This window comes from Hyalella azteca, unplaced genomic scaffold (assembly GCF_000764305.2).
Source record: "Hyalella azteca isolate HAZT.00-mixed unplaced genomic scaffold, Hazt_2.0.2 contig1551, whole genome shotgun sequence".
NCBI lineage: Eukaryota > Metazoa > Arthropoda > Malacostraca > Amphipoda > Hyalellidae > Hyalella > Hyalella azteca.
Window position 1 is genome coordinate 1 of NW_025931862.1, and position 11,370 is coordinate 11,370.

Here is an 11,370-nt window from a genome sequence, read left to right on the forward strand (position 1 = left end):
TTTTCAGCCCATCATCCTTGATGGAGCTGGTCACCTCAAGGGTCGCCTGGCAGCCTTTGTTGCCAAGCAGCTGCTGCTGGGGCAACGCATCATTGTTGTGAGGTGTGAGCAAATCATCTGCTCTGGTCCTTACTACCGCAATCAACACATCTTCTTGTCCTACCTAAAAAAGAGGTGCAATGTCAACCCCAAGCGTGGACCCTTCCACTTCAGGTCTCCAGCCAAGATGTTCTACAAGTGTGTCAGAGGTGAGTTGAATAATTCAGAAGGCATTAATTGATAATATATATATATATATATAATAACATTCTGCTGCCAAAGAAAGCCTACTTTTTTCACGTTTTACAAGACGACTAAGGTTTCAATGTACATATAACACATTTATTCCACTGTATAGTGCTGGAAGTGTTTGAATATAACCCAATATCAAGTTGCTGTTTAATTGTGTTTAATTTTCTACTCTACTTATTTTTAGGAATGGTTCCGTGGAAGACACAGCGGGGACGCAAGGCAATGTGCATGCTCAAAACCTACGAAGGAGTTCCTTCATCCCTTGCTTCCCACCGCAAGCTGGTTGTGCCTGAAGTCATGAGGGTTGTGCGCTCAAACCCTGCTGCCAAGGTGGGCTAGATAATACTCGTGTTGGTGGATAGTTGACTCCATTTCATCACTAATAAGAAGTAGACTTGGAAATATTCTGAAGATTTTTAGATACGGAACACGGCCGTTCTCCTGATTGATAGATTTTTCAGATAAATTAGTGGTATAAAACATTTGCTGTCAAATTGATCTAGAAGATAATTCTTATGGAAGACATTTTCTCGTATATACCCATAATTTGTTGGAACAATCCCTTTCTTGACGAATGAATAAAATTGAGTCAAAAGGTCTAATGGATCAATCGAAAAGGAGGACTCAAACTTGAGCAAATTTCAACAAATGGAAGATATCTTTTTCATACAAGACGTCCATTTTGGCTTGAATAACCTAACCTAGCCATAAATCAGTTTTGCTTGAATAACCGAACCATTGTTCTTGTTTCAGTTCTGCCATTTGGGCAAGGTTGCCCACGAAGTTGGCTGGAAGTACAGAACTGTTATTCGTCGTCTGGAGCGTCGCCGTCTCATCAAGAAGAAGATGGCAGTTATTCACAAGAAGCATGTCTCTGCCTTCAAAGCCAAGGCTGTCCATGCGGCCAGGAAGGACCTCAGGCCTTTCCAAGCCATCAAAGCCAACTACGGTTACTAAAATAAAAGTAGTCCGGAGATGGCTGTGTATTGTTTGTGTTTCCTTATGAAATCAACATAAAATACGTATATTTTGATAGAAAAAAAAACGCATTTCTCTGTCGTTTATTAAAACGGTCATAATGGGCTGCGCTATATTCAAAGGAGAGCATTTGTTGACGATTGTTATTTTTGTTTTTTTAACTTTACTGATCATAACCTGGAACCGCGAATCAGGCTAATGAATCTTGTAATCCATTGTTTTCTTATACGACTAATATGAATTAGTTCCTGAAACAAATCTTGAGTGATAAGACGGATTTGCCGTTTAAGTCTGACTTGAAAATTTTTGACTGAATGATGCATTGAAAATTATAATATTTGATCGGCCAAGAATGTGAAGTAAAAATTTATCAATGCCAAATTATTTTGGTAAGCCCAGAGCTTAGGTTGTAGGATCAACGTCAAATTGATATTGACAATGTGAGCTGACGGAGTTGAACTGTCGGCATGAGATTGTTAGAAGCTAGGTGTACTGGTAATATAGAAAGGCACTGTATTGTTGTACTCGGCCATAGCACTCTATGACGTAGTGTTTTGGTATTCCCTCAATATTTAGGTAAACTTGCAACGTGCCCTGATTACAGAGTGCATCGATTATTTTTGTTTTGAACAACAATGCAGCATCATTAATTGAGTAGTTTTAAATATTGTGTTCGGAGTATTTCTCTTAGCTTGCGATAATTAGTCCAGATTATAACCCGGTAAAGTTGGGAGTGCCTTTGGAGTTCGTTACAGTCTCCGCGTAATGTCTAGCTCGTGACGCGTTTCACTAATATATCATATAAGTCACAGATTTGTGGTAGTACTTGAATATGATCATAATTCATTATTTTATCGGTCTCATCAAAAAAGATATTGCTGTTCTCTTAGCGATGGGCCTGTTTTCAGCAGAAAATACTTGAACCGTAATCGTTAATGAGCCCGCTAAGTAGAGTTTATGTCCCTCATGACTGGCGCAACAATTATGGAACTACCTACCTTCAGCATAAGTCTCGAGTAGTAGATTACACAGACAATTCTATTGAACTATGCCGCAGCGCACTCGGCAGATCAATTCTAAAATTGCGAATGAGTCTTGAAAGTCGTCAACAAAATTCGTGGTTCATGACGTGGTACTGGGATGATGAGATCGTGGCCTATGAGACATAAATCTGTCAACTGAATACTTCAAACGGTATTTCGAACCAAGCAAATTAATTCCATTCCAGAAACCATATTATAGAACACTTTTTGAATGTCATTATTACAATTTATTATTTACAAAACTCTGTAACCAATATAGAATTGGTAGATATTTACTATCAATTTCAGTTTTTATGATATGTAACTGTAAGGAATATTAGATATGATTTTGGATGTATCTTTGTTGAAGAATTCATAATTTTGTGCGATAATTGGTTTATATCATGGTTTAAATAATACAGTTTATAAATATTTGAAATTTAATATTGGTGATACAAAAATTCTGAGTTTTAGAATTGAAAATGCGGAAAGCAATTTTGGAAAATTACTGGGAATACAGCGTGCGAACTGCGAAGCATGGTTCATGATGGGAGAAAGTCAGTTGCGTTCACGGCGAAAGCACGTGTGTTATTTGAGCTCTCTAAAGAACCGGTGAATTTATTGTCGAAGGATAAGCATTTGTATTTACTTAAAATAATTTACACCATTTCAACCATCAACAAACGCATGGAACTAAAACAAAGCTTAATATAAAGGAAAAGCTGGAGAGGTGACTGAATTACCTACGATGTCGGAATATACCGCGTTTACCCTAGTCAGTCACCTGGCAGAGCACTGTAGCTAAGGAAAGCATCCCACCTTGGGTGGAAAGCTTTTTTATAAGTGAACCTCCATTTCTAGAATTCCACCCTGATTCCGACACTTATCAACTTTTTGCTTTTGTTTAAGCTTTGTCTTAGTTCCACGCATGCGTAGCTAGATGGTTGAAATTGTGACTTCATACACTCATACTATTGCACGCAATATTTCCGCAAAACCAAAACCTAGTGGGACCGTGGGAAAATTTTAAGATCCGCAGAGCAAAAGTACACGTCACCAAGTGAGAACATTCAACATCGAAACGTGTGAAAGTTGATAGTTGACCTTGCTCTACCAAATAGTGATGAACTGTTTGTGTAGAAAGAATATTATGGTTTGAGACTTTTAAATAAGTCTGTGAATATATTAGGATTCCTTTAACTTGAAGGCTTTAACGCAGTATGGAATTCTGTATAGGTAATATATTCTCATGTTAACATAAGAAAATGTATCGAAAAACCTACCCTACCACATTAGGGTAAAAGCGGTATATTCCGACACATTAAGGACGCATCAAGAAATGAAAAACTATAAAAAATAACTATGCGTTACTCGAGTTCTGTTTGCTTTACGTGACTCAAAACACCGCACTACGCGCCAGCAATGATGAAACATCACAAACTGTTGCCATATTTATTTAAAAGCCTTTAGAATGCAAACCTACCAAATCCCTATATTCCGACGCTGTGTGTGACTAAATTCGGCATGTGGTGAGACAAATTCCGGCCGCGCTTATAACAACTGATACGTAATTCTGACATCCTTGTGTTTGAATTCCGATTGCTGTGTGAGCTGTATTGGAATATGACACGGCTTTGAATTAGAACACTATTGAATATTGAACACTACTTAATTAGGCTTTTAATTGACAGCTATTAAGCTTTTAATTAAGAAAATTTTTATTTTTGCAGACAGCTTGGAATGAGCTGTGTCTAATTTAAGTTGTGTCGGAATTAGTTTTTATGTGTCTAAATCCGTTTCTCTACTTGATCCATCTATTAATTTATTTATCACTTGAAATCAGCAAAAACAAGTATACTTAAAGGATTCCTAATATATTTACAGACTTGTTTAAAAGTCTCAAATCATAATATTCTTTCTACACAAACAGTTTATCAATATTTGGTAGAGCAAGGTCAACTATCAACTTCGACACATTTTTCGATGTTCTCACTGGGTGACGCGCACTGTCTCTCTTTGGATCTCAACATTTTCCCGCCAGATGGCCCAGACCTAGTGTTTTGGCAATAGTTAGGCGCGCAAATGTATGACGTCACTATTTCAACCATCAACAAATGCGTGGAACTAAGACAAAGCTTAATATATAGGAAAAACTAGAGAGGTGTCGGAATATACTGCGTTTACCCTACACCACTTTCCAGTTTCCTCTCCAGTGAAAATTGAAAAACTGAGCTCATTAGAAACTGCTGCGCTTCCGAAATCACGCATAGTTTTACATCCAATCCCGTGTTGGCAACGCCTCAATCCAAGTTAACTAGTCATCTTTCTGTAGGGTAGTGGACAAATTTTTGCAATGAATATGTTCTAAAATAAAAATAAACACATCCACATTTGCAAAAATTCTCATGATTGGACAATACCAACAAAGTTTTTGATATCACACAAAATTATGAGATAAACTGCCACTTTTTCACTGCGTTCGTATGTACATTCACATCGTGCTTCTACGTTTACACATGACAAAGCGGTGTCAAGCACACTTTTGTTTTGGTTGTGTCCAGTTTGATTCACATTCCATACTGAGATTTAAATGATTGAAAGTTTTTTTAAATTATAAAAACCCATTTATACATTCCAGATCTTAATTTTTCAATTTTTTGCCCTATTATGTTGAATTTATCTTAGAAAATGCACTTCAAATTCTGAATTTTGTCTGCCATTGAGTTTTTGAACGTTTTGTCTCTTTTAGAAAATGTTCGTTGTTTAAAATGGGAAACTATTTCATTATATGAAACATAGAGCATGTACCATATAGTGCATTAATAATACAAATTAATTTAATAAAAATTAATTTTTAATTTAAAAAATATAATCAGATTTTTAATTCAACATTTTTCTAATAGAATTTAATTCTACAGCTTGTACCATCTAGTGTATTAAATAATAAAATTTGATTTAGTAAAAGTGATTACTTTATAGAAACTTTTTATACCTTTACCTATACGTGTTTAAGCCTATAAGAAGTTTATTTTTTTGCCTCAAATAATGTTGTATCAAAAAACTGGTCTAGGTGTATTGGGAATAATATATGAACTGTAAATTTTAGAATTCCATCCTGCTTTAACATGTTGACTACGAAGTGGTACATATGCGTACTACGAAATGTATTTCTCCAGGACGTACTGGTACATGATTCAGGTTGCCTAAAATTGGCCAAATCCGAAAACAAAAAAGCCAATAATTCAAAATATACTAGTTTATTTGTAGGTTCCAGTACAAAAATTCCATTCATTTTCTTTTTGCAGTATTAAAAATTTAATTAGGAAGTACCCCATCATAAATTTTAGCCAGCCAATGCAATTGAGAAAACCTAAATCACGGAATTTGTCAAATTACCATCTGGCAACCCTGTTTAAAAGCGGTACAAAAAATGAAATAATAGTACAAGATGAAGCAATCGTAGTCAGCGTGTTAAGAAGTTCATTTTTTGCCTTAAATAATGATGTTGGGGTGAGAAAAGTGGTCTTGGTGGATCGAAATATTATATGAACCTTTGAAATTAGAATTCCAGTTTCCATTCTGGTACTTAAGTATACTTGTATTTGCTGATTTTAAGTGGTAAATAAATTAATAGATGATCAATTTAAGAGATGGTTTTAGACACATAAAAATAAATTCCGACATGGTGTCAGAATTATGACACACAGCCGTGTGTTATATTCTGGCACAGCTCACACAGGGTGTCAGAATTCCAACACAGGGTGTCGGAATTACAAATTACGATTTGAAGCACTTATGGAATTAGTCTCATAATATGCTGCGTTTAGTCACACATGTGTCAGAATTCAGCAATTTTGTAGATTTGAATTCTAAGGGCTTTTAAATAAATGTAGCAGCAGTGTGTGACGTTTCATCATTCCTGGCACAAAGTGTGGTGTTCTGAGTGTGGTGTTCAACGTGTGGTGTTCTGAACAAATCAGAACTCGAGTTGCGCATACGGTGATTTATTTATAGCCATTTATTTGTTGCTACGTCCTTAAGGTGTGGGAATATGGTGTGTTTACCCTATCTTCTTGGCAAGCCACGACTGGATTTTTTGAGTCATGGTTTTATGGGTTTGCCATCCTTGATTCTATTTCTTTCAGCCATGAATTCCATATCTATAAAGCAAACAGAACTCGAGTAACGCATACAGTTATTTTTATTCAATGCGTCCTTAATGTGTTGGAATATACTGCGTTTACCCTACTTGTATTTGCTGATTGTAAGTGGTAAATAAATTAATAGATGATCAATTTAAGAGATGGTTTTAGACAAATAAGAACTAATTCCGACATGGTGTCGGAATTCCAACAAAGGGTCTTGGAATTACAATTTTGAAGCGCTGTTTGAATTAGTCTCATAATATGCTGCATTTAGTCACACATGTGTCAGAATTCAGCGATTTTGTAGATTTGAATTCTAAGGGCTTTTAAATAAATTGGCAACAGTTAGTGACATTTCATCATTGCTGGTGCAAAGTGTGGTGTTTTGAGTGACATAAACCAAACAGAACTTGAATTGCGCATACGGTAATCTATTTATAGCCATTTATTTTTTGCTACGTCCTTAAGGTGTGGGAATATGGTGTGTTTACCCTATCTTCTTGGTAAGCCACGACTGGATTTTTTGAGTCGTGGTTTTATGGGTTTGCCATCCTTGATTCTATTTCTTTCAGCCATGAATTCCATATCTTGGCTGTGAAAAGCCATTTCAAAGCTGTGAACTTATTATTTACAAACAGAAACAGGATGGAATTCTATGATTAGTGGTTCACTTAGAAAAAAAGCATCCTGCCTTGAAAAAAAAAATGTTCTAGGCAACTAGAAAACAGGTTTGCAGGCCGTCAGACAATATAAATACCATTTTCCTATTTTGATTATTTTGTTGTATATTTTGCATAAATTGTTATTTTTGTAGATACCCACAAATATTCCTGCATGTTGCAGCTGATTTGGGCATTGAATTTTTGCTATTGAACCTCACATTTTCTAATGAATCAAGTTTGACCCATTTTGATTGTTGTATAATGGCTGTGCCTATTTGACTGCAATGTGTTCAAAGAGATGAGTTTAACTGCAGTTATTTCTGTTCTCAGGTTGCTGTAAAATTCCAATGGCAATAAAACATCTTTGGAAAAAATAGTTTGCAAGCTTCATTGTTTTTGTTTTAGTGGCTTGGTATTTCAATGGCATAGATGGTACTTTTTTAAAAATTAAGCTTGAAGATCATGGCCAAGCATACTGGAAGGTTGTCCCATGCCACATGCTGCTGGGCTAAAACAATACTGAGCATGCAATAGAGGCAAAAAACCTACAATAAGTCGATACAATTAGCTCCTGTAGCATGAAAACTTGCAATTCAAAGGATATCTAGTCCTCATTAGAAAATTAGTGTGAAATCATTGAGCATAAAATATGATTACAGCTTATTTTGTCATGGGTCAAAATACTTGAAAATGAGAATTCAGTGTTTTTTTAAACCCAGCAAAATGACTATTCAAAGAATTTCATTTAATAAACTATGAGATCTTGATTACAGTTTAAAATTATGAATTGTTTGAACTAGGGTTGTTAGTCAACATATTAGTCTCCAGCAATTCATTTACAATGATCTTGGTTCCAGGAGTTTATTTTAGGTTTGGTCGTCAATTAACCGAGTTATTTTGTAGTTAAATTATTCAAAGACTGAGAAGGAATTGAATATTTTTGTTACTTATTGCTCACCGGATAATTCTGATTTCACATGAAACTTAGACCTATCAATCATAACTTTTTTTTTTATTACTTTTCAGCCCATCATCCTTGATGGAGCTGGTCACCTCAAGGGTCGCCTGGCAGCCTTTGTTGCCAAGCAGCTGCTGCTGGGGCAACGCATCATTGTTGTGAGGTGTGAGCAAATCATCTGCTCTGGTCCTTACTACCGCAATCAACACATCTTCTTGTCCTACCTAAAAAAGAGGTGCAATGTCAACCCCAAGCGTGGACCCTTCCACTTCAGGTCTCCAGCCAAGATGTTCTACAAGTGTGTCAGAGGTGAGTTGAATAATTCAGAAGGCATTAATTGATAATATATATATATATATATAATAACATTCTGCTGCCAAAGAAAGCCTACTTTTTTCACGTTTTACAAGACGACTAAGGTTTCAATGTACATATAACACATTTATTCCACTGTATAGTGCTGGAAGTGTTTGAATATAACCCAATATCAAGTTGCTGTTTAATTGTGTTTAATTTTCTACTCTACTTATTTTTAGGAATGGTTCCGTGGAAGACACAGCGGGGACGCAAGGCAATGTGCATGCTCAAAACCTACGAAGGAGTTCCTTCATCCCTTGCTTCCCACCGCAAGCTGGTTGTGCCTGAAGTCATGAGGGTTGTGCGCTCAAACCCTGCTGCCAAGGTGGGCTAGATAATACTCGTGTTGGTGGATAGTTGACTCCATTTCATCACTAATAAGAAGTAGACTTGGAAATATTCTGAAGATTTTTAGATACGGAACACGGCCGTTCTCCTGATTGATAGATTTTTCAGATAAATTAGTGGTATAAAACATTTGCTGTCAAATTGATCTAGAAGATAATTCTTATGGAAGACATTTTCTCGTATATACCCATAATTTGTTGGAACAATCCCTTTCTTGACGAATGAATAAAATTGAGTCAAAAGGTCTAATGGATCAATCGAAAAGGAGGACTCAAACTTGAGCAAATTTCAACAAATGGAAGATATCTTTTTCATACAAGACGTCCATTTTGGCTTGAATAACCTAACCTAGCCATAAATCAGTTTTGCTTGAATAACCGAACCATTGTTCTTGTTTCAGTTCTGCCATTTGGGCAAGGTTGCCCACGAAGTTGGCTGGAAGTACAGAACTGTTATTCGTCGTCTGGAGCGTCGCCGTCTCATCAAGAAGAAGATGGCAGTTATTCACAAGAAGCATGTCTCTGCCTTCAAAGCCAAGGCTGTCCATGCGGCCAGGAAGGAGCTCCGGCCTTTCCAAGCTATCAAAGCCAACTACGGTTACTAATATAAAAGTATTCCGGAGATGTCTGTGTACTGTCTTTGTCTCCTTCTGAAATGAACATGAAATGCGCTTATTTAGATAAAAAAAAAACTATTTCGCTGTCGTGTGTTGAAACGGTCATAATGATGCTGCTCTATATTCAGAGGTGAGCCTTTGTTGTCGTGCGTAATTAAAACAAAATCAATTTTAGCAGATGCACGATTATGTTTTTTTACGACTTTTCTGACCCTAACCTGGAACCGCGAATCAGGCTAAGGAATCCTGTAATCTATTGTTTTTTATAAGACTATTATGAATTAATTCCTAAAACAAATCTTAGTGATTTGGCGTAGTCGCCGTTTAAGTCCGACTTGAAAATTGTTGACACATTGAATGCTGCACCTAAAGTTATGAAATTTGAACGGCCAAAAATTAGAAGTATAAATTTATCTATGCCTAAAGAAATTAATGTTGGTAGGCCTAGAGCTCAGGTTGTAGGATCAACGTCAAATTTGTACTGACATAGTGAGCCGAACCAATTGAACTGTCAGCATGAGATAATTCAAAGATAAGTGTACTGGTAATAATACAGAAACGTTCAGTAAGGCGCTGCTTTGATGTACTCTACCATTACACTCTATGACGTGTGTCTTTGTATCTACTATATTTTTAGGCAAAAAACTTGCAACGTGCCCTGATAACCGAGTGCATTGATATTTTTTTTAAACAATGTAAAACTTTGTGTTCGGAGTAGGTCTCTACGATTGCGAAAATTAGCCCAGATTTTAACCCGGTTAAGTTGGGATTTGGGAATACTGAATGCTAAACGGTGATGTTTAGCTCGTGAAAATTTTTTACGTTTTGCCTTCGTTGGCGAGTATTTTTCTCTTTTCCCTCATTCGTGATTTAAACAGCAAAATAGTGCTTAAATTCGCAGTGTACCAGAGATTTCTTCTAAAATACTGAACAGATTCGAACTAAACTTTTCATATAGAAACCTAACCTCCCAACGGTGATGTCTAGCTCGTGACAATTTTTTTCGATTTTTCTTCGTTTGCGAGTTATTCGGATATACGGAGAAACGACCGGCATTTCTCAGGCCGATTTTTGAACTTGCATTGACCAAGAGCCATATACGTAAAGCCGTATAACTCGCAAACGAAGGCAAAATAAAAAAAAAAATGTCAAGAGCTAAACATCACCGTTGGGAGGTTAGGTTTCTATATGCAAAGTTTCGTTCGAATCTGTTCAGTAATTTAGAAGAAATCCCTGGTACACTGCGAATTTGAGCACTATTTTGCTGTTTAAATCACGAATGAGGGAAAAGAGAAAAATACTCGCCAACGAAGGCAAAACGTAAAAAATTTTCGCGCGCTAAACATCACCGTTTAGTATTCAGACATTCATATTCAAAATTTCATTTAGATCTGTTCAGTACTCTGGAAGAAATAGCCGGTACACTGCAAATTTCGGCTTGTTTCGAAATATAACTCACGAATGAAGGCGATATTAAAAAAATTGTCACTAGCTTGACATCACCGTTAGGCCATAATGAATATGTGTACCAAGTTTCATCGAGATACGTTCAGTACTTTGGAAGATATTCCAGATACACTGACGGCCGCAAGTCCGTCCGTAAATTTGTCCGAGACGTCTAAATATTCATGAAATTGAAATGCGTGGTGACCTCCGGTCACGACCTTTATATCGGTCATACACGCTGCCTAAAAACTTTTAATAGCATCAAAAAATTAAAAGTTCACACTCGTATCATAACAAAAAAAGTTCAGTTAAACCGTATTCACAGCAGTCCTAAGAAAAAAAAGCTTAACAATTTCGTTTCGTTTTGCAACAACCTAAAAAATAAAACAACGTTCTAAAACAATTCGGCACGGTCACATGTCTTCCCACCCTCCCCTCTCTCAACCCTCCATTCCTCACGACCCCACTCTTATCATCCTCCGCCTCTCCCTCATCCTCCACACGTTTTCCAAATATCTCTTCACACTGTCAAACATAGCCGCAGTTG

General features: G+C 36.6%; 2 protein-coding genes across 2 annotated transcripts; both read left to right on the plus strand.

Moving 5' to 3' along the window:
- Positions 1–7: 7 nt before the first annotated feature.
- On the plus strand, positions 8–1,271 carry LOC108667437 (60S ribosomal protein L13a; the record flags this gene model as incomplete). Its single annotated transcript, XM_018154461.1, is given in 3 exon segments — positions 8–248; positions 476–621; positions 1,045–1,271. Coding segments are annotated over 3 exon segments (591 nt in total), but the record flags the coding sequence as incomplete, so codon positions are not given.
- Positions 1,272–2,838: 1,567 nt separating this feature from the next.
- Positions 2,839–9,384, plus strand: LOC108667434 (60S ribosomal protein L13a-like). Its single transcript, XM_018154458.2, has 4 exons — positions 2,839–2,848; positions 8,087–8,365; positions 8,593–8,738; positions 9,162–9,384. The coding sequence occupies exons 1-4, from the start codon at positions 2,839–2,841 to the stop codon at positions 9,363–9,365; spliced, it is 639 nt and encodes a 212-aa protein (XP_018009947.1). The 3' UTR covers positions 9,366–9,384.
- Positions 9,385–11,370: the final 1,986 nt, after the last annotated feature.

What these genes read in the sequence shown, in the direction of transcription:
- LOC108667434 (XM_018154458.2), top strand. An exon ending in GTTCTACAAGTGTGTCAGAG is followed by an intron (nt 8,366 to 8,592) that starts GTGAGTTGAATA and finishes ACTTATTTTTAG; the next exon opens with GAATGGTTCCGTGGAAGACA. An exon ending in GCTCAAACCCTGCTGCCAAG is followed by an intron (nt 8,739 to 9,161) that starts GTGGGCTAGATA and finishes TTCTTGTTTCAG; the next exon opens with TTCTGCCATTTGGGCAAGGT.